Genomic DNA, 26,822 nt, shown 5'->3' with positions numbered 1-26,822 from the left:
GAGTGAAAACCACAGTGGAACTCGGTCACGGTCAGCCAGGCCCACCACGCCTCAGCCATGTGTTTGTCCAAACCTGTTATTTCTGGCACTGCACCGTCTCAAAGAGATCGGCGTATTCTCACAAAGGAATGCAGCCGCTTTAAATAGCACGCAGACGATGGACGGGGAATCAGAGAATTTGTCTGCAAATTACAGAGCCCGAGTGGAACCCTTCTGTCCGGGTTCATTTTTCATCAACCTCTGTCTCCACCACTGTCTGACCAAGGTAAAAGGTTCAATTTCTCTGTGAGAAACGCACGGCTGGCTGAAAATGTGTCCCGTATTTCTCTCGTGTCTGTATTTTTTCAGACTTTAAAGCAGTCCGTCTCAAATAGTGGGGCTGGCCCCCCTGGGGGGGGGGGGTGCGTATGACCTCTGGAGACCTGCTTTATCAGTATCATGCTTTAATAAAACAAAAAGCTGTGCACTGCAAAACATGCTCATTTTGATTGATTGATTGAAACTTTTATTAGTAGATTGCACAGTACAGTATATATTCCGTACAATTGACCACTAAATGGTAACACCCGAATAAGTTTTTCAACTTGTTTAAGTCGGGGTCCACGTTAATCAATTCATTGTAGCCGTTAATCCTGACTTCCTCATTTGTGTTTATATAAAATTGTTTTATTCATTGTTGTTTTGTAGTTTTAAGTTGGTTCTTAAAGTACCAGTAAAATCAAGGGTTGGAATTGGGGGTTAAATCACCAAAATGATTCCCGAGCGCGGCCATCGCTGCTGCTCACTGCTCCCCTCACCTCCCAGGGGGTGGAACAAGGGGATGGGTCAAATGCAGAGGGTAATTTCATCACACCTAGTGTGTGTGTGTGTGACTATCAGTGGTACTTTACCTTTAACTTCAAAATGGAAAAACAAGTTGCCTCTATATTGAAGTTTTTATCATATACAGCAGGGGTGTCCAAAGTGCGGCCCGGGGGCCATTTGCGGCCCGCAGCTAATTGTTTAGCGGCCCGCTACATGTTCTGGAAATGCTATTGCAAAAATTAAAAATTAACATTAAAAAAAGTGGAATGAGGTGAAATCTAACGAGGAACAGTTGCAATGTTGACACAAAGCTGCCATGCAGGCTTTGTTTTTCTTTTGTCTTTCTTTATTTTGCTTTTTTTGCCATTGCTCAAAAAAAAAAATGTAAAAAAAAAATGTCAATGTTATAATCAATTATTGATCTATTCAAAGCTCCAATTACTTCAAATATTTCACTTTAAAATGTTTTATGTGGAATATATTGCATATATTGTGTGGTTGCCATATAAAAACAATGTTTTCTTTGACATAAGAGCATAAAACAAACAAAATAATAGTCCATCCATCCATCTTCTTCCGCTTATCCGAGGTCGGGTCGCAGGGGCAGCAGCCCAAAATAATAGTTCAAACGTAAAATGGACAGATATATCTGAAGTTGATCTCGTAATTTAAATGTTGAAAGTAAAAAAAAAAAAGATAAAAATGTATCACTTTATGAGTGGGGCACCTTTTGGATCCCAAATAAATTTAATGGGATTTTACTGATCTGTGATTAATAAATTAAATAAATTAAATAAATTAAATAAATTAAATAAATTAAATACATTTAATTAATTAATTAATTAAATTAATTAATTAAATTAATTAATTAAATTAGTAATTAAATTAAATTAATTAATCTGTGATCACTGTGATTAATAAAAAATAATAATAAATTAAAATCAACGGTGTCCTGCATTATTGATCTTTTTAGGGCTCCAATTACTTCACATCAAACATTGCTTTCTGAATGTTTTGGGCGGTGGGGAAAATACTGCATATTTCAGTTTTACTATAAAAAACAAAGTTGTCTTTGACAGAAAAGGCATAAAACCTTTTTTTTTAACGTTATATCAACCTAAAGTTGATATAGAGATTTACTGTAAGCGTTAAATAAAACATAATAATAATAATGTGACTTATTTTTAACATTTTAATGACTGAGACCCTTTATATTTATATATTTTGTTATGATTTGAAAATGAAAAATATCAAAATGGCCCCCGCATGCTTTAATTTATCCATGTGCGGCCCTCAGTGGAAAAAGTTTGGACACCCCTGATATACAGTATATCTGATTTATGACACCAAAAGACTTCCAAAGTTTATGATCAAGATAGCAGCAATATCACGGAGATTCCTGAGCCAATTGATTGATTGATTGAATTTGAGAAGATAATGAGCAAGTCAGCCATGTGATCCGTGACGTAGTGCTAGGAACCACAGATCCCTTCCCCATCAACAACAATGCTAATCAGGCAGGCTTTGTGAGAGCCAACAACGATTACTTTGGGAAACATTATGATCAGAACCTTGTATTTTTGAGCCCGAACACAAGGAGGATGAGCAATAAGTTTTAGACTTAGACTTAGACAAACTTTATTGATCCACAAGGGAAATTGTTCTTTTTAGAACCGTTTAGAACAGGGGTGTCCAAACTTTTTCCACAGAGGGCCGCACACTGAAAAATCAAAGCAAGCGGGGGGTCCATTTTGATATTTTTTTATTTTAAAAACCAATACAACAAATGTATAAAAATATACATTTAGGCATCCACTCAGGCTTGATCCCGGTGACCAAATGGTTTTGGTCAAAAAAAGTATATAGTATAGTATTATTATTATTATTATTATTATTCAAAGTTTAAATCTCTAGATCAACATTACGTCTATCTGTCAATATAAAGTTTTTAAACATTTAAGTTGTGTGCTCTTTTTGTCAAAGAAACCCCTGGTTTTTTTATGGAAAAAACACCAAATATGCAATATTTTCCCCCAATTAAATTTTAAAGTGGAATATTTGAGATTATACAATAATTGGAGCCTTAAAAAGGTCAATAACTCATAACAACATTGATTTTAATTCATTATTATTTTTTGAGCAATGACACACACAAAAAATCCCACTAAAACTAAAAAAATATATTATACATTTTTTATACTGTTTACTTTTAACACAATAATCTCAAGATCAGCTTCAGATCTATCCGTCAATTTTAAGTTGTATTGTTGTTCGTGTTTTTTTGTTTGTTTGTTTTATGCCCTTCTTTAAAAAAAAAAAAAAAACAGCTCAGTTTTTTATATGGCAAACACAAAATATGCAACATTTTCCCCAAAAAAATATCTCAAAGTGGAATATTTAATGTGACGTAATTGGAGCCTTGAATAGGTCAATAATTCATAATGACGTTGATTTTGATTCATTATTATGTTTTAAAGAATGGCAGCTTTGTGTTATTAGAGTAAACATTGCAACATTTTCTTGTTACATTTCACCTGTTTGCTCTTTTGTACCACTTTTTATGTTTTACATTTTTTTAAATCATATTTTTAGAATGTGCCGTAGGGCCGTTAAAAAATGTCTTGCGGGCCGCAAATGGCCCCCGGGCCGCACTTTGGACACCCCTGGTTTAGAAGCATTGCTAGGTGCTAAACATACAAACCAACCATAATAAACGAACACTTACTGTAATGTTTCCACTCTCGCTGGGATGCTGACCGACGGGACACTCACATAATCATAAATGAATGATCAATAACAATCCTCACGAGGGGTTTAAAAAATAGTTTCCGCTACTAGCATCTTTTTGTGTCTTTTTTTGCCGTCTCGGGGGATGTAAAAGGCGACTAGCCTCTGGGTCCATGGCCACAGTTGTCTACTACCAGGTGAGAGATGCATGAATTATAATCTAGAATTAACTTTCAGCACGTTTGAGACAAAGCAGGAGCAGCCGTCGGCTCAGTGTGTCAACAATAGTAGCGTAAGCTGGCATTAGCTCAATGCTAACAATGCGACGCTAAAATAGGCCATCAGCGTTGGCGCTTATAAAAACAATATCACTAATATTAAAGTTTAAGAGGTCACGACATGTATATGGACCCTCAATTGTCGGCTATTTAATTACAATTTCAAATACATGAAAAAGTGTTCTTATCTTACATAAGTATTGTGATTGATAAACAGCAAATTTATTTCCAATGTTTGTATTTTCCAGTATGACTAATCTCATAATATGGTCAGAGTGCAGAAGTAGAAACTCCAGTGACGTCATCTGACCTCGGAAATACGGGAATTGCCAAAAAATTCAAAATGACCGTCTGAAATTGTGGGTTTTTGTGATGTTTAGACCTTATTTTCAAATACTTTGCAGATTATATATGGCGGGGGTCGGTAGCATGGGGCTTTTTAGCGCCGCCCTAGTGGTTCTATGGAGCTTTCTCAAAAATGTATGAAAATGAAAAAAGATGAGGTAAAAAAATATATATTTTTGTTGTAATATGGTTTCTGTAGGTAGACAAACATGAACCAAACCTTCCTAATTATTAGAAATGTATCATGCTTCACTGATGACAGTATTTGGCGAGCGCCGTTTTGTTTTACTAATTATGGGTGGTCTTTGAACTCACCGTAGTTTGTTTACATGTACAACTTTCTCCGACGCTGCCACAGAAACACTTGTTTTATGCCACTCCTTCTTTGTCTCATTTTGTCCACCAAACGTTTTATGCTGTGCGTGAATGCGCAAACGTGAGCTTTGTTGATGTTATTGACTTGTTGGAGTGCTAATCAGGCATATTTGGTCAGTGCATGACTGCAAGCTAATCAATGCTAACATGCTATTTAGGCTAGCTGTACATACATATTGCATCATTATGCCTCGTTTGTAGGTATATTTGAGCTCATTTAGTTTCCTTTACTTATGTCCTCTGTGTATATAATGTATATTTGCATGCGTCATGAGTCATGACACATTATCTGTATGAAATATTGGCTGCATTTCTGATAGTTGTTTGTGTGCCATGTTGTTCCAGATCACAGCAAACATTACCCAGCTTGCAAAGACTGTAATAAATCCATTAGAAGAAGACAGCTTGCCGTTTCCTTTAACTTGGACACACACATATATACCTTTGGCCATTCTAAGACAGTAATTTCCAGGAATTATATCACCCTTTGAGAAGCCTCTGTTTTACTAAAGTTTTCCAATGTTGTAAAAATGTGTAGAATAAATATAACATTTCAACATTTCTGTCAGCGTAGATTTGTGTCAGCCTGTGACACATAGTAATTTTGATAGTAGGCTAATATAGACACTTACATTAAGTGTTGCCTTCATTATAAGACTTATATAAGGCTTTTAATTTTTTGCGGCTCCAGACAGTTTTTTATTATTATTTTTTTTATATTTATGGTTTGATGGATACAGTAAAACACAATAAAGCATATAAAGTAAACTTGTTTTTCCATTCTACTGGTACTTTAACCTTTTTGACCTCGGGGCCCAATTTTTCCACTACAGAGCCTAATCAAATATTAACTTTGAATTAGTAATCTTAATTATATCTAACCTACTTACAGTTTAACAGGGTAAACCTTGTCAAATGATATGAAAGCATTGTTAATCACAAACAATTTGATCAAGGCTTAGGTCAGGCTGATTACAAAAAGCTGTAAATCAAATATACTGTATAAGAAGGGGCAAACTGATGAAAAGTAAATTTACATACAAGTTTGCAGTGCTAAAAAAAATACATTCTATGAAAATTAACAATAATAATATATATGTTTCTTCAATAAACGGTCAATAAAATCAAAGTAATAATAAAAATACAGCTTCACCAATTTAGTCATAATTTTGGCGCTTAAGAAACTTCTCTATGACTTTAGCTCCAGACTTCTTCTGTTTGTTTGACATTGTCAATACTACCACACGTGGTGAGAAAGTGTATAACAACTCATTATGGCTGGAGTCCATACGGACCACAGCTGAAAAAACGGCCATCTAGAGGGCGCTGGCGGCCCAACTATGGGGGCCAGCCCTACAGTTAAAAACACTGGGTTAGTGGTTTATACATTGTCTTCCTAAACTAGGTTGCCAATCAATTTTAATTTATCATCATTTATTTTTATTTTTCAGTAACAAATGGTTCAAGTTTGTCAAAAATATTTACAGGTTTTTTTTTTCAGGAAAATCAAGGCACTTTAAATATTTTCTGTTACACACTTTAAACAATTCAATAAATGGATTATTTGTTATACATTGATCTATATTACCTGCGATGAGGGGGCGACTTGTCCAGGGTGTACCCCGCCTTCCGCCCGAATGCAGCTGAGATAGGCTCCAGCGACCCCCCGCCACCCCAAAAGGGACAAGCGGTAGAAAATGGATGGATGGATGGATGATCTATATTACTTTTGTCTTTTTTGTTTTCTTCAATTTTAATAAGGATACAAATGTTATGCAGAGGTGTACTTATACCAATTTTATAGACAAATGTTTATGATATATAGTATATTTATAGAGTGGGGGGTGTGCAAACTTTTTTTTTTCCTGGGGGGGTGTAACAAAGTAATTGAGAAGCACTGCTTTAAATGAACACATCTGTTAGTGTTTGAGTAGTGTGTGAACAGGTGCAACTTAATCTACAGGGTTAGTGCTTCGAGGGTGCAAGTAGGATTGAAGATTATTATTAATTTTCTGTCATGTGTACAGCCTTTAATTAAAATTTGCAAATAAACTATTATTTTGCCAGTTTACCTTCACATGACACAATAGATTAGGCTGACCATATTCTGAAATCCCAAAAAGAGGACACATACAGTATATGCGTGCCAAGGCGGGCGGCACGCCAAGGCCGGGACTAGGTGAAAATTCGCCAATGATACTTGAACTTGCTTTATAAATAATATATTTATTTGAATAAAGCATGTTTTCTCCTCTGTTTACAGCAGTGTTGGCGATAGGAATTTTCAAAATGGGGTCCCATGGACCCCATCAAGTCATAAAAATGGGGTCCCACAGTAAATTTTTGGAGTCCCACTTTTTTGTAAGCGTTTTGAAAACAAATCATAAACGTATGCATTATCCTGTTATATCTCACATTCTATATTGTGTTTTGAAAAAAGGTTGTCATAAATGTTACTTAATTCATTAAAAAAAATAATACAAAAATAAAACAAATTTGTATACATATGTAAATGTATTCAGTTATAAACATTCATTCATTTTTTTCTTTCCTTCATGGATCTAAACTTTACCGCTGCTGGTAGTTTTTTCTATGTTTTTATTTAATACGTTGTAGGTGTATTTATTTCAGTATAAAAGTGTAAAAAGTGTTTTGCTTCGGTCATGAAATGATGATAATGGTGTGCCAGGGCATACATATATTTTATATTTAGCGCTTAAATCTCTGGAGTCTACATCAACTTCAGATCTATCAATCATTTCAAAATGTTTTAGTTTTTTTTAATGTTGTTTTTTTGTTTGTTTGTTTGTTTGTTTTCCGCCCTTTTTTGTCAAACAAAACTATGTTTTTAATGGCAAACACACAAAATATGCAAAATGTTCCACCAAAAATATTTTTCAAAGTGGAATATTTGATGTGAAGTAATCGGAACCTTGGATAGGTCAATAATTCATAATAACATTGATTTTGATTCAATATTATGTTTTGAGCAATGACCGTTTGAAAGAAAAAAAAAACAGCTTTGTTTTATTAGTCAACATTGCAACTTTTTCTAAATTACATTTCACCTTTAAGCTTTTTTATTTCACTTTTGTTATGTTTTTGTTTATTTTAATAGCATTTTTAGAATGTGCCGTGGGACTTTTGCTATAGATAATAAAAAATTAAATCTGATAAATCTATGGATAAAAAGCAGAGCCTGGTGACGCATGCGCGTTTATCATAACTCTCTCGCTCTCTCTGTCTCTGCCCCTCCCTCACGAATGCTGCTGCTTGCACACACCTTCACAATTTGTTTTGTTTTTAACCCCTTCTTAACCCTGAACGTACAATGGAAATACACGCAACCCTAACTCAAAATTCCGGACATTTGAGGCATTTAAGAAACTCCGCCCTGACAGCTCTGCAAAAGAGGACATGTCTGGGGGAAAGAGGACGTATGGTCAGTCTATAATAGATAAACACACAATAAAGTTGTTTTAATGAATCTTTCTCTCTGGGTTGTATTGTTTTTTTATGTTAGCCCAAATATACATTCATCCATGTTTTATTTACATATTTTTTGTCAAATAATGCAAAAAGTGGCACACTATGTCACAATTCAGGACAGGAAGTATGTGAGGAAGCTTGCGCTCTTATTTTGACATGAATTGGCCACACCATAGTGTTCACACCATTGATATAACGCACAGGCACATGTAATGTGATGTAAAGTAAAATGACGCCCCCGTGTGGCAATTTTGTGTAAATGTCACGTTCCCAAGCAACGCGCGCACACAGGACAGGAGGGAACTATACCTGCCTTTGAATGTTGTTTTGCGTGTTCCTCCGCTTTGTTGTCCGCCTTCACGGTAATTTGATACATGTATGGCGAGTCAATTTAATCACTGGCGACTAATATTGGATGAAACATCTAAAAAATAAATATAAAGGTTAACACACACACATACAAACGCGCACGCACACACATTAGGATTGAAGTGCTGCGGTCGGAAATAGGACGCGAGATTCATGCGCCAACTTCCGTAATGGTTGCAGACTAGGAAAAAAAACTTTGCAAAAGTCGCGAATTAATGTACAGTAATTGATCCAGATTTATTTGTCATATTCATAAACCATACATCAAAACACCAGCTTTGAGGGATTGCAGCCATGGCGGACTACTGCCAAAACGTGAGTTTAAGCGCCACTTCTGTTTTTGTCTTAAGCCACTTGTTAGCATGTATGCTAACTGGTAACACGCTAATTAAAAAAATAATCGTAAAAATATTCTTTTTTTTAAGTTTCCCTTCTAATATGCTGCCTTTTGACTAAAATTTGATTGTGCATTGTTTGTAAAAAAAAAATAAGCAAGCTGCTATCTTTTAACTAAATGTATTAACTGACCTATAAATATCTGGGGGAAAAAATGTATGCAAACCCCGAAAGGGACAAGCGGTAGAAAATGGATGGATGGATGGATGTTGAACATTGGTTGTAAATGTATTAACTAAGTAAATGCTGTTGGATAAGCAACTTAACGGCCTGTTTACGAGGAATGTGTTTAAAGTTAAACCTCAGACTGTCACAAACTCGCATGGCTGCAGTTGTTGTGACCCCAAGATGCAGGAACCAGGAGGACGAAGATCAGGTAAGAGGATTTTAATAGGATAAACAGAGAGGAAGCAGTCTTGCATGTAACAGTTCAAACATAAATCCATCCTTGAGCACTGAGGAGCGGCCGAGACCGGCATAAATAGAAACATGCTGATTGGCAGCCAGTTTGGACCGGCTACCAATCAACAGCAGGTGAGGGGAAAAACACAGCGCTCAGCGGGACAAGCAGGAAATGGAAACAACATAAGAGCACTGATAAGAAGTAAATACAAAACAGAAGCACAAACAGAAATGAAGTGACAGATCGTCACAGGAACCCTTCTTCAGGGACAGATTCCAGATGGCCCCAGGAAACAAAACGGAAAGAGTTCAAAAGTCATGGGAGGGCGAAGGGAGGATTTGGCGGAGGGTCGCCAGGCCAAGTGTCCCTGCAGCCAGCGAGGGAGAGTCACGTGGCGGTAGGGATGATACTCGAAACCGATTTTCCCGGTTGTTCGATAAGAAAAGAACCAAGTCCTCGGACTCGAATCCCTTTTTGAGAACCGGTACCCGTTATCGAGACCACTATAGTAAAGAAAAAGAGTTGGTTCTTTATTCGAATCCCTGGGAACGAATCCCGTCCCGACCAGAAATGCCCTGTGGGACATCACAAGAAATGATGTCACGTAGCTCAGTCATTAGACGCAGATAGGGAAAGCAGGAAAAACAATGGACCAGAAAAAGCGCTCCAAGGTGTAATAAAGTTCAAAACAAAAGGTATAATCCAATGAATAACTTTATTGAGAGATTTGAGCAGGGTACAAACAGATGACGAACACTTTTACGACCAACCGGAAACATAGCAACCAGGCTAGCAACGCACCTCCTTTACGGCAGCTGTCGCAACGTTCTTAAAGCAACCGCAGCACTTACATATATATAAAACACATCTCCCTTTTTTAACTTTTGTTTTTCTTTCCTTGTAAACAAAACAAAATCACACTGTATATGTGTTGTCTGTCTAATTATAAATAATGCAGACGAGGCGTGTTGGCTGAGTTCTTGACGTTTACTTTCACAGCGTGCTCATAACCTCATTCTTAGCTGCCGGGTGGCGACATGCAATAACACTTTTCGGGGCTACCGCGCATGCTCGTCACTCTCGTTGCATGCTGGGTAGTGTAGTTGTTATATTCCCTAGCTCATAACATCACATCTTTCCCCCTATAAAGAAATAATGTTAACTCAATAAAGTGTATTTCTTTTTTTAGCTTTAACTTTTCATTTTTTAGCATTGTAACCACATTTGCAAACAACAATTCTCTTCATAGAATTTTCTTTCAATAAAGAAATAAAGTGCAAAAATGTCAAAGCATCATAACAAACAGTTATGTCAAATAGCAGCAGAAGTGCACTTTTTGGAGAGCTGTATTATTTTCAGTTTTGTGCCCAAGGGACTGATTTTATTTAACACTATATTATTATTTTTACACCTATAGTGATCACAGAGACAGGTTGTTTTTGTGTTACTGTATATATTTGTTTTTCTGAAAAATCCCACTTAATATACTTTGGGTAACAACAGTCAATATTTTATTTGTATTTTTATTTTTTTTAGGGGGGTAACAGTCAATATTTATTTATTTATTAGATTTTATTTTTTTCTTATATAATAAAAGTGAGCTTTTGTTAAACCAAATATTGTGTGTTTTTTTCCATATACAACAACCTATCTGGACTCGATAAGAGAATCGATAAGTAATCGGTTCGATAAGAGGATTCGATAATAGGCTCGAACTCGATAATTTCTTATCAAACATCATCCCTACGTGGCGGCGACGCGTTGAACGCCGCACCTGGCGAGGCGGGCGACCACGGAACGGCCACATTAGTGGCCGAAGAGGAGGAGAAGGTCCGTGTCAAAGCGGGAGGTCGAGAGCCAAGAGGCGGTCAGGGAAGCAGAGGGAACAAGGAAAAGACGAGACACACAGCTCGTTACGCGGGGGGCGGAGGTCTGTGTACAGGACAGGTAGCTACGTTCTGGCACGGAATAGCGGGTTGTGCAGGCTTATGAAGGCGGTCCCCTGATCAGCTTCAGGTGTGCTGATTGCCGGTGATTGATTGCAGCTGCCGGCTGCAGCAGGACTGGAAGTGCGCTCTTGGAGGTGCGCTCATAAGAGAGCACAGATGAGTGCGCATTGACATGCGCCCGGGCCATGACACAGACCCCTTAATTGAACTTAATATTTCTAAAGCCTTGTCATCACATTATTCACAATGATCAGTTGTTATATTAATATTATATCATTTCCTCTGCTTCAGTTGTCAGGTTCAGCTCCAGGTATCAGTGAGACCCAGGTACCCAGCCAGGACAACTTACCGGAGGGTATTGTCATCCCAAACCGGATTTTTATCGCAGGATTTGACAACAATGTGAGAATACAGAAACTCACACATTCAAGTCGCAGGAAACATTTGCAACACAAACACAGTTTTACATGTAATACTATAGAGCCAATACACACCATTCATTCATTTCCCCCTTGTGAATGTTTACAGGTGCACGTTTTAAAATGCATCTCACATTTGTAATTGAACACATTTCAGCAAACTTTTTATCATATGCTATAAATATGACACTTGGATATACTTTAGAGTATTCAGTGTACAGCTTGGAAAGTAGTGTAACTCAACATTCAGCCATTATTGCCTCGATTACTTTATATCTGCTTTTTATCTAACACTGCCTGAACCCACTGGGACATGGCATTCAGCAGAGTTGCACATGTTGTTACTGGAATCCTCCTCCATGATAATAATAATAATAATTAGCTTTATTGTTTCCGAGGAGAAATTTGTCTTGGACATCAAGACACAGCGTTTTGCATACATACATACAGTTCCCCTCAATTCCCCCCAAAAACGGATTAACTTGATGGAATATAAAGACAATATAACATACTTTGCATATGCAAAAGAGCAATATATTATCTGTACTGTAATCTATTTATCTATATCTGCACCTTATTGCTCTTTTCTACAACGAGTTAATGCAACAACATGTTGTTCTTATCTGTACTGTAAAGTTCAAATTTGAATGACAAAAAAAGGAAGTCTAAGTCTAAAAAACAGTTAATCCGACAATACAATGACGACAGTGAACAGTGCGCAGGTATATCAGTTAGTTATGATATCACACATTACACTCCCCCCGTATTGCACACGTCCCGTATTGCACTATCCCAATATTGCACTCCTTATTATTGCATGCGGTTATTACAGTAGTTTTCTGTTGTTAAGTGCTTTGATTGCCAGTGGGACAAAGGAAAATGTATACCTGTTGAGTTTGTATTTTAAGACCCTGCTTCCATACGGTCTTGTCGAATATTTCTTGAAGGGAACAGTGATGACATCACTGGTGGACGTTACAAGACCTGGACATCTCTAACTTCCGCTTGAGGATGCCCTTTAATTGGGTTCCGGTCTGGAACCAAACTTAATCACTCGATCACCCGCGCCTTCCTCAGCAAGGCACATTTGGAGGCGTGTTTGGGGTTGTTACTTCTGAAGCGAGGGGATGATGCTGTGCTTCACACACTACATATGGAATCGTAGCTCCTCAGTGCATGCATCCCCAGAACCTGATTCTACAGCACTCGTGCTTTACACTCGGCAAGACACAATCATCTTGATACCCGTGTGTTGCCAACTATTTAGTCAGTAATGGCTGTGTTGAGTCACTTAGAAACTGTACCCTGACTACGCTAATGGAGTCTGTTTTCTCTCGCCCTGAGTTTTGTCATTTTGACGTGAAATTGCACTTAGCAAACTAGTCCATTTGCCCTCATACCACTCAATCAAGTGCCAAAGCACAGAATCCCACGTTTTGGTGACTCGACTATGTGCTTTTTTAAATGAATACGACTGCAATATAAGCCATCATGGGGCCTAAGGAAGATGTGATAAAAAAAGGTGAGATACACTTTTTAATTCAAGACAGAACTTGCAACAAAGTATGAACAAGAAAAAAGGGATTCAGTCAAGATCTCATTCATCATTTAAATGTATCTCACATTGTTTTCTGCATATATAACTATAATCGGTTTCATAATACACCTCACGGTGCAACCTGGACACATCATCAGTGATTCTCCCGGGGTCATAGGGTGTTTCGGGTCTTAATCAAACACCCTCTCCCGGGCGACCCAGCCGAGGGTGACTTGTGTCCAGGTAGCGCTCCACGCCACGCGTCCCCCCTCCGACGGTCTGCCCTGGGGTTGCGCCGGTGGTGCTTGGAGGTTCCAGGCACTGTGGGGAGTGTCCGGGCCTGGGTCCTCCTCCGTCTCATCAGGTGCCGTACGAGTTACTGGCCCTGTGCGTTGCACCACGGGTTTCCTCAGGCAGCCTATCTTGGTCTTATGTGTCTTCAGGGTTTTTCGCAGCGTTATATGGGTGCTCCCTTGCGAGAGCTGCAGCTTGGGATGCTACACCTCCCTGCCCCGGTTGCCGTCTTTCCGAGCTTATTCTCTATCGAATGTGTTTTGTGTTATTGTGTTGGCCTTGCGATGAGGGCGAGACTTGTCCAGGGTGTACCCCGCCTTCCACCCGAATGCAGCTGGGCTAGGCTCCAGCCACCCCGAGAGGGACAAGTTTTAGAAAATGGAAAGATGGATGTTTTGTTTTTTAAATTAGATTTCTATTATTTCTTATGAGCCAAATTGCTTTGGTTTTTGTACCTTTCGGTCTTCATCTGGTCTTTTGGAACAGATTACTAACAAAAACCGTGAAACTGAATCTTTGGGCACCACATGATTCGATGAAATTCTTGGGGGTAACGATCGATTCAGAATCTATTCTCAATTCAAAATCTATACCTTTTTAATAACATTAGATGCCAGTTCTATGATTAACTATGTTTCTCCTTAAAAATAGATTAACAGTTTTAAACAATATCTATATTACTTAAAAGAAAAGTGGTTTTGTTTAACAAAATGCTTCCCAAACATTTAATAAAGTCAAATACAAATAAGGCAACAGGAGAAGTATTCAACACTTCACGGGCATCTACATTAATATGATTTGCCTGAGTGGCTAGACAGGACAGATTGAAAAAAAAACAGATTTTTTATATTTTTGAATCGGTAAAGAATCGTTACAAATAAGAATCCTTTTTTTTTTTTTGACACCCCTAAAAACCGAGGCAGAGTACAACTGTTTATCATTGACATTGTCTTGTCGCTTGAGAGTATATGGTGTAACACAAGGAGTTGTACTTACTTAAATGAGACACAATATGTTTGGTATTTAAACAGTAACAATACATTACCTGAAGCAAATCAATTTAAAGCCAATCCTGTGTGTGTGAAGGTGAGTGCGGAGGACCTCCAACGCGTCTTCTCCCAGCATGGCACTGTAACAGAGGTGAAATTCAAAGTAGATTTTACAGGACTGTCAAGGGGGTGAGTTTCTTTGCAATGAACGGATTGTTCCCCTTAGTATGTCCGTTCTTCAATCTTTTGAGCTCTTTGCACAGGTATGGCTTTGTTACATTTGAGCACAAAGAAGAAGCTGTGAAGGCCCTTCATGATGTAAGTGTGCGTCTCTTTTTTAACACGTTGCTGGCCAGCTGTTGGATGAGTCTTCTCTTTAGGAGAACGGAATCAACGTGAACGACAAAAAGCTCACCATTGCGCCAGCTGTTCTCAAATACGGTAAGTGACACTCTCTTTATGTTGGGGGCTGTAAAATGTTTACAGTTTTGTTCTTCTGTCAGCGTGTTCTACTAAACTCAAGCGACAAAGCGTGATCTGCCCAAGAAACCTCCACAAGAACTACAACAGTGTGGCCTACCTCCAACCTCACCCATGTCAGGTCCGTTCTTATAGCAGGTTCACTTCAGCCATTTCTACACCAGAGGTGATCATAGGGACTACATTTTATATATATTTTAGGGGTGTCCTGATCTGATATTTATATTGGATATAGGCTCCGTATCAGCAAAATAAATAAGTATCAAATGGTATCGTTTGCATTGTTATCCCATTGGGTTGAGTTTTTTCTTGCCCTAATGTGGGATCTGAGCCGAGGATGTCGTTGTGGCTTGTGGAGCCCTTTGAGACACTCGTGATTTAGGGCTATATAAGTAAACATTGATTGATTGATCATTTAAAGTACCAGTAGAGTGGAAAAACAATTTGACTTTATATGCTTAACTGTGTTTCATCGTATCCATTAAACCATGTTCGATTGTATTTACAATCCGCAAAGTTTGTGAAAATAGCCTCTTAACATCCCAAAATGTCACAATATAAGTCTGCCATTTTTGAATATTGTGCTTCGAGAATCTTCAACAATTTCCGTAGATTCTACTACACCGTAGTAACGCTTCTGCACTCTGACAATGTTATCAGATCAGTCATTCTGGAAATAGGCAAACATTCTATCATTCACAATCCTTATTTAAGACAATAAGACATACGCTTGGCTTTTTTTAATGCATTCGAAGTCGTAAACAAATAGCTAACAATTGAGTCACCAGATCAAGGGTCCTCCAATGCCATACTTGCCAACCTTGAGACCTCCGAATTTGGGAGGTAGGGGGGGTTGTTGAGGTGGGCGGGGTTAAGGGGGAGGAGTATATTTATAGCTAGAATTCACTGAAATTCAAGTATTTCTTTTATATATATATATATTTATATATAAATAAAAGAAATACTTGACTTTCAGTGAATTCTAGCTATATAATGTATATATATATATATATATATATATATATATATATATATATATATATATTTTATTATATATATATATACAGTATATATATATATATATATATATATATATATATATATATATATATATATATATATATATATATATATATATATATATATATATATATATATATATATAAAGAAATACTTGACTTTCAGTGAATTGTTGCTATATATATATATATATATATATATATATATATATATATATATATATATATATATATATATATATATATATATATATATATATATATATATATATATATATATATATGTATGTGTGGGAAAAAAATCACAAGACTATTTCATCTCTACAGGCCTGTTTCATGAGGGATTTCCTCAATCCTCAGGAGAAAAATCTCCTGAGGATTGAGGAAATCCCTCATGAAACAGGCCTGTAGAGATGAAATAGTCTTGTGATTTTTTTCCCACACATACATATTACGCTCTACCACGGTATCGAGCACTATTTTTTGGATAATCTAATTAAGACATATATATATATATATATATATATATATATATATATATATATATATATATATATATATATATATATATATATATATATATATATATATATATATTACAAACCCTGTTTCCATATGAGTTGGGAAATTGTGTTAGATGTAAATATAAATGGAATACAATGATTTGCAAATCATTTTCAACCCATATTCAGTTAAATATGCTACAAAGACAACATATTTGATGTTCCAAACTGATAAAACATTTTTTTTTTTGCAAATAATCATTAACTTTAGAATTTGATGCCAGCAACACGTGACAAAGAAGTTGGGAAAGGTGGCAATAAATACTGATAAAGTTGAGGAATGCTCATCAAACACTTATTTGGAACATCCCACAGGTGAACAGGCAAATTGGGAACAGGTGGGTGCCATGATTGGGTATAAAAGTAGATTCCATGAAATGCTCAGTCATTCACAAACAAGGATGGGGCGAGGGTCACCACTTTGTCAACAAATGCGTGAGCAAATTGTTGAACAGTTTAAGAAAAACCTTTCTCAACCAGCTATTGCAAGGAATTTAGGGATTTCACCATCTACGGTCCGTAATATCATCAAAGGGTTCAGAGAATCTGAAGAAATCACTGCACGTAAGCAGCTAAGCCCGTGACCTTTGATCCCTGAGGCTGTACTGCATCAACAAGCGACATCAGTGTGTAAAGAATATCACCACATGGGCTGAGGAACACTTCAGAAACCCACTGTCAGTAACTACAGTTGGTCGCTACATCTGTAAGTGCAAGTTAAAACTCTCCTATGCAAGGCGAAAACCGTTTATCAACAACACCCAGAAACGCCGTCAACTTCGCTGGGCCTGAGCTCATCTAAGATGGACTGATACAAAGTAGAAAAGTGTTCTGTGGTCTGACAAGTCCACATTTCAAATTGTTTTTGGAAACTGTGGACCTCGTGTCCTCCGGACCAAAGAGGAAAAGAACCATCCGGATTGTTATAGGCGCAAAGTTGAAAAGCCAGCATCTGTGATGGTATGGGGGTGTATTAGTGCCCAAGACATGGGTAACTTACACATCTGTGAAGGCGCTATTAATGCTGAAAGGTACATACAGGTTTTGGAGCAACATATGTTGCCATCCAAGCAACGTTACCATGGACGCCCCTGCTTATTTCAGCAAGACAATGCCAAGCCACGTGTTACATCAACGTGGCTTCATAGTAAAAGAGTGCGGGTGCTAGACTGGCCTGCCTGTAGTCCAGACCTGTCTCCCATTGAAAATGTGTGGCGCATTATGAAGCCTAAAATACCACAACGGAGACCCCCGGACTGTTGAACAACTTAAGCTGTACATCAAGCAAGAATGGGAAAGAATTACACCTGAGAAGCTTAAAAAATGGTTGTTAAAAGGAAAGGCCATGTAACACAGTGGTGAACATGCCCCTTCCCAACTACTTTGGCACGTGTTTCAGCCATGAAATTCTAAGTTAATTATTATTTGCAAAAAAAAACAAAGTTTATGAGTTTGAACATCAAATATCTTGTCTTTGTAGTGCATTCAATTGAATATGGGTTGAAAAGGATTTGCAAATCATTGTATTCCGTTTATATTTACATCTAACACAATTTCCCAACTCATATGGAAACGGGGTTTGTATGACTATTCCATAGTAAATACACATGTAGTGTCTGTAGTGTGATTGGATTGATTTTTTGGACAGTTAATGTTAAACTGGCAGCTGTCATTCTTCAACAAACACAAACACATAAATCACTGTGTAAGCCTCTGTGAAGTATTTTTACTAGACAGAACTCTTAACATCACAAATAACACCGGGGTGGTTATAATAAAGTGTATCAGGCCCGCGAACAGGTTGAATCCGGCCCGCGAGAGGAGTCTGCTAAGTGTAAAATTGAGCTGCATTTTTAAATGAAAGAAACTGCTGTTTTAAATGTGTCCACTCAATGTCCCAATAGCAATTTTGTTATATAGTTTATATCGGGGCGAGCAAGAATACCAAGCAAGAGGTACACAGTAAAGCGGGGCTGCAACTTCTCCCCCTCCACCCAATGTGAAACAAACAGGAGTAAAATAAACAATTGTTAACCCTACTTAAAATCCAGCATGAGACACTCCACATTGATATAGTTCTGTGAAAATGTATGTCTTCTGTGCAAATTTAAAGAAAGTGAACAATGGAAATGACAAACGAGGTAATAGAAGCGTTTTTATTTATGCTTTATGATATTGATAAATGTACATTTAAGATTACTTTTACCTTTATTAAAGACAATGAGGGGAATACTTTGTACTTTGCTGTGAGTTCTTCCTTGAATTCAGTCAAAGTGCATGTTTTTGCATGCAAACTTGCATGTTTTTTGGCCCCATGATGTATTATTTTCCAGCAGAACTCAATACAATGCTCAAAGTCTGAGTCACTAATGCGAGGGATTCTTTGGGAACTCAAGGAATGATATGCGGGCAGACGGACTACTTTGTAACAATAACAGACTTATGTCAAAAATGTGTGTTGAAAATGGAGTCCTACGAAAACTTGTGTAAGAAAACTGATATACTTAGGGTCATTCTGGCCCCCATTGAGACTTTAAATGTCATCAAAATTGTTAAACTGCTTGGTGAAAATGTGGACAATTCAAAGAGCATATCTTTTCTTGCAGCCTCCCCCAATGATGATGCCTACGTCGTGTGATTGCTGTGGTTACTATCACCGTTACCCTTACCACTACATGGTCAGTTCATTCATCTTTTCTCCGAGTGTAGCACATGTTTTAACATTGCCTCACATTCTCAGCCGCCTCTTAAACACATAGATTCCATACAATTGCAGTGAGGGAGGGGACTGTTGCCGTTTAACCGCCAGAACACAGCCAAGCGGGGTCGTGTGCACTTTCTCACAATAAGATAATGCGATGTGTGACATAAGCCCATCGGCTGGTGTGGCTTATGAAATACTTTGACGTGACCCAACACAACAAGAGAGATGGTTAGAGAAGTGAACCTTGGGTGACAAACTTTCCCTTTCACACCTGCTTCTGAGTCTACCTACAAAGGCAAAATATTTCCAAGACAACTTGGATCCCACATTAGATATCAGTGCTCACCGTAACACCTTCTATTGAGCAGTGTTCATTTTATGGACTAAACTTTTCGTTACCGCTATCGTCAACAACCTATTTTCCCTTGACAAAATAATGGTTTGTGGTTTAAGTTGATTTCAAACATGCATACAATTACAACATGATACATCACAAGTTACCGTAGAAGTACAAGTTGACAAAACATAATAATATAAATTAATATAGTGCATGATTGCCCAGTTTTGCCTGAAAGGGAGTGGGAAGAAGATAATTTATTTAATCCCACCCCCAGTTCTCCATTCAGTGATTATTCACATGAGTTTCACTCTTACTTTGTTCAAGGATTATAATACAGATGTTGTATCATAGTGGCATTACCACCGGTAACAATAATTATTACACTGTAACAATAATTTGTATCAACAATGTAGGAATAATGAATATACCAACAATGGTAATAGACAACATAGCAATAATGGTAATAGACAACATAGCAATAATGGTAATAGACAACATAGCAATAATGGTAATAGACAACATAGCAATAATGGTAAGGAAACATTGAGCACATGTTAACACTTTGAGACAGAGTATAGCAGCAGGTCAAATTAAAGACCCTCATCTCTATATTTGAACCAGACCCCATGTTTGTATAATAGTTTAAATCGATTAATAGTTTGGCATTGCTTGTGTTGTAAGTCCAGTTTGTTCCATAGTTTTACTCCGCATACAGACACACAAAAACGTTTACGAGTGGTTTGAGCTCTCGGCAATAAGAAACATCCAAAGCCTCTCAAGTTATGAGTCTGCACTCGTTTTATAAAAAAACGTTGTAGATTAGGCGGCAATAATTTGTTAAATGCTTTATATAAAATTATTAATGTATTATATTAAACAAGGTCATCAAATTTGAGCAACTTTGATTGCATAAACAGATTATGAGTATTTTCTAAATAACCAACGTTGTGAATGATCCGCACTGCTCTTTTCTGTAATATGATCAGAGGATGAATTGTGTTTTGGTAAGTATTCCCCCATACTTCAACACAGTATGTAAGGTGTGGCAGTACCAAGGTGCAGTATAGAGTACGGAGTGCATTTTCATTGAGGTATAGTTTTGCTTTGTTTATAATTGAGAGGCTTTTGGAGATTTTTGTTTTAATATGTCTGACATGAGGTTTCCATGATAGTTTACTATCAATTATTACTCCCAAAAATGTATTCTCATTTACGATTTCAATTTGGGTAACATAAATACTTATTTTCTGTTTAGACGTTATGTTGCGATTTCCAAACATCACTATCTTATTTTTTTTATATTCAAAGATAATTTATTTGTGTCCATCCATTGTTTTACTATGTTTAGTTCTGTGTTTACTGTATTTATGGGCTCATTATAGTCATCACTACTGTAGAATATATTTGTGTCGTCTGCAAATAGTATAAATATCAGTATTTTGGATGTATTAAACATATCATTAATATATACATTAAACAGTTTTGGCCCCAACACGGACCCTTGGGGGACACCACAAGCAATGCCAAGAGTATCAGATAAAAATTTAGTATTACTAGTTTAGTTTAGTTTATTATTTTTTCGGTCAGTGATCAACAAAATAAACAAACAGTTGTACATTCATAAATTGAAAATGTTGCAGACCGAAAGAGTTTAGGCTGAAGTTGAACACTTATTGCGCCTAACCCTATAAACAATGTCAAATACAAGATGAGCTCCCAAAAATTATTTAAATATATATATATATATATATATATATATATATATATATATATATATATATATATATATATATATATATATATATATATATATATATATATATATATATATATATATATATATATATATATATATATATACCGGTATATATATATATATATATATATATATATATATATATATATATATATATATATATATATATATATATATATATATATATACCGGTATATATATATATATATATATATATATATATATATATATATATATATATATATATATATATATATATATATATATATATATATATATATATATATATATATATACTTCAGTTATATAACACTGGTTGCTGTATTTACACGGGACATTTGTTTCTTCATATTACCATAAACATGCACACATATTTTTAATGCACTGTACACTGGCGTTGCGAGTGTTCTTTTTTTAACAAACTAAAGATCCGTGATATAATTGAGTGTTCTTTTTTTAACAAACTAAAGATCCGTGATATAATTGTCTAAATAAGTGGTAGATCTGCATGATAAAATGTACAAATTACATTTTAATGATGCAACAGAAAATACTTACGATGTTCATAATAGTTAGAATATGATTTCACTCCAAATTGCCAACAGTTCATGTATACAACTATGTGTATGTAAATCATGTAACACTGTACTATAGCAGTTCTCATTACATTCTTAATGTTAAGATTTGAGCTTTAAAAAAATGTCTATGTTCCGTTTCCATTATTTCCTGTTAAATAAATACAATTATTTTAATACAAATGTGCATAATTTCCTCATACACTCCGCTTCGAGCAAGTTGCACCCCACTATGCACCTCGCTCTACCCAGCTCGTTTGCTTAAATAAATGGCGGACTATCTGTTTCGTTGGATAGTACACTCTATTGAATGCACGTTCGGAAATTAACTGAAAAACATTCTGAGGCTTTAATGAGTTTCTTAGTCTTAGTTCTTATTCAGATTTATTCAAATGCATCTGCATATGCTAAGTTATGCAGTGTTGATTTATTATATCGTACAGTAATTGTAATAACATTAATAAAAGTGGTATCAAGACAACTTAAAAGATGCGTTACCCTTTATACTTTATATATTAGTCGACAGAATTTACTGTGATTTTAGTCGGCTAAATGTTGAGCAATTTAGTCGACTAAAACGAGACTAAAATTAAAATACTCTTTCGTCAGAAGACTATGACTAAAACTAAATTAGAAACGGCTGTCACGATGAACACTGCTATTGAGGTAGCTGAACTATTAACTGCTCCACAGGTGCCTTCGCCTCTGTCTACTCCCATGCAGACTTCTGTGAATCTGTCTCATGCCACTGATTGCGGCCTGGTCCATAACTTCATGAAGGAGGTATCGCCCCTTTTCCACTACACAGTGTATATACTCTTTGCCAGGGCTGTGCTCGCTATTGACACATTTCCATAATCAAATCCATGTACTACCCATTAGATTTGGTACTACCTGGTTATTTGGGGTTCCGAGCCAAGCTGGTCGCTCGTCAAGCAAATTCAATAATGGCCGCATACGCATAAGGGTAACATTAACGCAGATAAAAATTACAATAAACACACAAACTGTAAATAGCTTACCCCGTCTGCTTTAGTGTTGTAACGATACCACAATTTTGGTACCGGTACCGGTACTAAAATTATTTTGGTGCTTTTCTAAATAAAGGGGACCTATGTATTGTTGCATTTGAACAATTGTATTGTTGATAATAAAGGTAAAGTACTGGTATTGTTTATTATCAATAGCACTATTTCTATTGGTATTCATATTGCTCCATTTTTAGTGTAATAATGCTCATTGTCATTTCTGTATTTTTTTTTTTTTTTAATTTTCGCTAACTGCTTATTTGCTATTACTTTTACCATCATATTTGTACATGTCGTATTTGCTGATGTTGCTCTGTTGTTGTTGTTGTTGTGTTTGCTGTTGTTGTTTTTGTCTCTCTGTCTAATCCCCCTCTTGTCCCCACAATTCCCCCCTCTGTCTTCCTTTTTCTCTCTTTCTATCCCCTCCTGCTCCGGCCCGGCTGCACCAAATGATAATATAAATACATTTAATAAAGTCAAAATACAAGTAAGGCAACAAGAGAAGTATCCTACACTTCTCTTTTGTAAAGTAAATCTGAACAGCCGAAATGGGCATCTACATCTGCTATATGATTTGCCCGAGAAGCTGGGCAGGGCATTAAAAAAAAAAAAAAAAATAAATAAATAAAAAATAATAATAAAAAAATAATAATAAAGGGGACCACAAAAAAATTGCATTATTGGCTTTATTTTAACAAAAAATCTTAGGGTACATTAAACATATGTTTCTTATTGCAGTTAAGTCCTTAAATAAAATAGTGAACATACTACACAACTTGTCTTTTATTAGTAAGTAAACAAACAAAGGCTCCTAATTAGTTTGCTGACGTATGCAGAAACATATTGTATTTATCATTATGTTATTTTGTCAACATTATTAAGGACAAGTGGTAGAAAATGTTTTAATAATCTACTTGGTCATTTACTGTTAATATCTGCTTACTTCCTGTTTCAACATGTTCTATCTACACATCTGTTAAAATGTAATAATCACTTATTCTTCTGTTGTTTGATACTTTACATTAGTTTTGGATGATATCACAAATTTGGGTATCAATCCGATACCAAGTAGTTACAGGATCATACATTGGTCATATTCAAAGTCCTCATGTGTCCAGGGACATATTTCCTGAGTTTATAAACATAATATACATTTTAAAAAAACAAAAGAAGATGTTGTGATGCCAAAATACAAACCCCGTTTCCATATGAGTTGGGAAATTGTGTTAGATGTAAATATAAACGGAATACAATGATTTGCAAATCATTTTCAACCCATATTCAGTTGAATATGCTACAAAGACAACATATTTGATGTTCAAACTGATAAACATTTTTTTTCTTCCAAATAATCATTAATTTTAGAATTTGATGCCAGTACCACGTGACAAAGAAGTTGGGAAAGGTGGCAATAAATACTGATAAAGTTGAGGAATGCTCATCAAACCCTTATTTGGAACATCCCACAGGTGTGCAGGCTAATTGGGAACAAGTGGGTGCCATGATTGGGTATAAAAACAGCTTCCCAAAAAATGCTCAGTCTTTCACAAGAAAGGATGGGGCGAGATACACCCCTTTGTCCACAACTGTGTGAGCAAATAGTCAAACCGTTTAAGAACAACGTTTCTCAAAGTGCAATTGCAAGAAATGTAGGGATTTCAACATCTACGCTCCATAATATCATCAAAAGTTTCAGAGAATCTGGAGAAATCACTCCACGTAAGCGGCATGGCCGGAAACCAACATTGAATGACCGTGACCTTCGATCCCTTAGACGGCACTGTATCAAAAACCGACATCAATCTCTAAAGGATATCACCACATGGGCTCAGGAACACTTCAGAAAACCACTGTCACTAAATACAGTTTGTCGCTACATCTGTAAGTGCAAGTTAAAGCTCTACTATGCAAAGCAAAAGTCCATTTATCAACAACACCCAGAAACGCCGCCGGCTTCTCTGGGCTCGAGATCATCTAAGATGGACTCATGCAAAGTGGAAAAGTGTCCTGTGGTCTGACGAGTCCACATTTCAAATTGTTTTTGGAAATATTGGACATCGTGTCATCCGGACCAAAGGGGAAGCGAACCATCCAGACTGTTATCAACGCAAAGTTGAAAAGCCAGCATCTGTGATGGTATGGGGGTGCATTAGTGCCCAAGGCATGGGTAACTTACACATCCGTGAAGGCACCATTAATGCTGAAAGGTACATACAGGTTTTGGAACAACATATGCTGCCATCTAAGCGCCGTCTTTTTCATGGACGCCCCTGCTTATTTCAGCAAGACAATGCCAAGCCACATTCAGCACGTGTTACAACAGCGTGGCTTCGTAAAAAAAGAGTGCGGGTACTTTCCTGGCCCGCCTGCAGTCCAGACCTGTCTCCCATCGAAAATGTGTGGCGCATTATGAAGCGTAAAATACGACAGCGGAGACCCCGGACTGTTGAACGACTGAAGCTCTACATAAAACAAGAATGGGAAAGAATTCCACTTTCAAAGCTTCAACAATTAGTTTCCTCAGTTCCCAATCGTTTATTGAGTGTTGTTAAAAGAAAAGGTGATGTAACACAGTGGTGAACATGCCCTTTCCCAACTACTTTGGCACGTGTTGCAGCCATGAAATTCAAAGTTAATTATTATTTGCAAAAAGTTTATGAGTTTGAACATCAAATATCTTGTCTTTGTAGTGCATCCAATTGAATATGGGTTGAAAATGATTTGCAAATCATTGTATTCCGTTTATATTTACATCTAACACAATTTCCCAACTCATAAGGAAACAGGGTTTGTATATCGACGTAATCATAGTAAAAAAGGAAGTTATCCTTAACACAGAAACAGAAGCCCCGCTTTGTGAATATCTATTGTTTGTCAGCACAACTTAATGATAGAAGATAAGACATGTAATGTACCGCAATTCATATGACCAAAAAGTAAGACTTAATTTAGCCCCAAATTCGCAAAAGTTGCTCCTAAAAGCCTCATTTAAAGTGCAACATGGCGAGGGATGTCTGTAGTCTGTCCTGTGTCAGTATCGCCATACTCTCAAGTGGGGATGTGGTAAATGTGCTGCGTTTTTCCCGTAACATCATTCAGAAGGGCTAAGATTCTGCTTTGTGTCATTTACTGTATGTACAGTTTGCAGACCCTACAGTGCCACACGTTTGTGCTGCATATCCACCAAGTCCTGCAGGAGTGCCACCCGGTTTCCAACAACATAACCCTTAAGAGGCAGTAGTCACCCATCAGTCGCATCGACAAGCATTAAAAACTAAACTACTTCCTGCCAGATGTTCCAAGTCATTATAAAAATGTCCTCACATGCTAATTGTGTGTATTTGGAGGACATTGTTGACTGAGATTATGTTGAGTTGCAATGGATTAGTTAAATTAGCAAGTGTTCAATTTTTGCAATGTAAGATTCCTTACATTGGTTGCTCAACATCATGTTTGTTTTTATGTCGGTGCAGTTCTTTGGTACCTGAAGCTACGTTTTACTCCATTTTGTTACTCTGCTGAAGTAAGATTTTAGTAGAATGTGTGTTGTACTTAATAATTAGAAAAGTTCAATTGAGTAGAACTAATTTGTTGCTTACTCAAATCAAGTGTAAAACTCTCATTCCTTTAGGAACAAAATAAATAATTACAGCACAGCACAAGTCTACTGTCAACAACACTGCACATCCATCCATCAAATAACATAAATTAATAATAACTACATGAGGCAATTCCTGAAGGAATTGCGTGTGAATGCTCCAATGCTGAAGTCGAACTGAAATCCTGGATTATTTTTTTTAGAATTGTTGAAGTAGAGCACACAATTCCCAAACAGGCGGAATATTTTGAAGTTGGAACGGTTGAATCGGATGAAAAATGTGGAACTTTTAAGAATGTCCCATTGATTTAAATGGGAATTTCCCAAAAATGTGGGAATTTCGGGAAAAGCAGGAATTTTTTTTTAAATGGTAAAAAAAAAACTC

General features: G+C 36.6%; 1 protein-coding gene across 1 annotated transcript; it reads left to right on the top strand.

Moving 5' to 3' along the window:
* LOC133658887 (deleted in azoospermia protein 4-like) lies at positions 1 to 26,508 on the top strand. The gene is made up of 9 exons (XM_062061390.1): positions 1 to 265; positions 11,427 to 11,537; positions 14,472 to 14,563; positions 14,638 to 14,692; positions 14,755 to 14,815; positions 14,878 to 14,975; positions 19,043 to 19,114; positions 22,505 to 22,594; positions 25,981 to 26,508. The coding sequence occupies exons 1-9, from the start codon at positions 158 to 160 to the stop codon at positions 26,068 to 26,070; spliced, it is 777 nt and encodes a 258-aa protein (XP_061917374.1). The 5' UTR covers positions 1 to 157; the 3' UTR covers positions 26,071 to 26,508.
* Positions 26,509 to 26,822: the final 314 nt, after the last annotated feature.

This window comes from Entelurus aequoreus, linkage group LG01, assembly GCF_033978785.1.
Source record: "Entelurus aequoreus isolate RoL-2023_Sb linkage group LG01, RoL_Eaeq_v1.1, whole genome shotgun sequence".
NCBI lineage: Eukaryota > Metazoa > Chordata > Actinopteri > Syngnathiformes > Syngnathidae > Entelurus > Entelurus aequoreus.
The sequence above is the reverse complement of the archived record's forward strand: the minus strand, read 5'-3'. Positions and strand labels throughout refer to the sequence as shown.

Excerpts from the sequence above, each read along its gene's own strand:
- LOC133658887 (XM_062061390.1), top strand. The coding sequence starts at position 158 with ATGGACGGGGAATCAGAGAATTTGTCTGCAAATTACAGAGCCCGAGTG. Across the intron at positions 11,538-14,471 it reads TCGCAGGATTTGACAACAAT|GTGAGTGCGGAGGACCTCCA; the intron begins GTGAGAATACAG and ends GTGTGTGTGAAG. Across the intron at positions 22,595-25,980 it reads TCCATAACTTCATGAAGGAG|TTTGCAGACCCTACAGTGCC; the intron begins GTATCGCCCCTT and ends CTGTATGTACAG.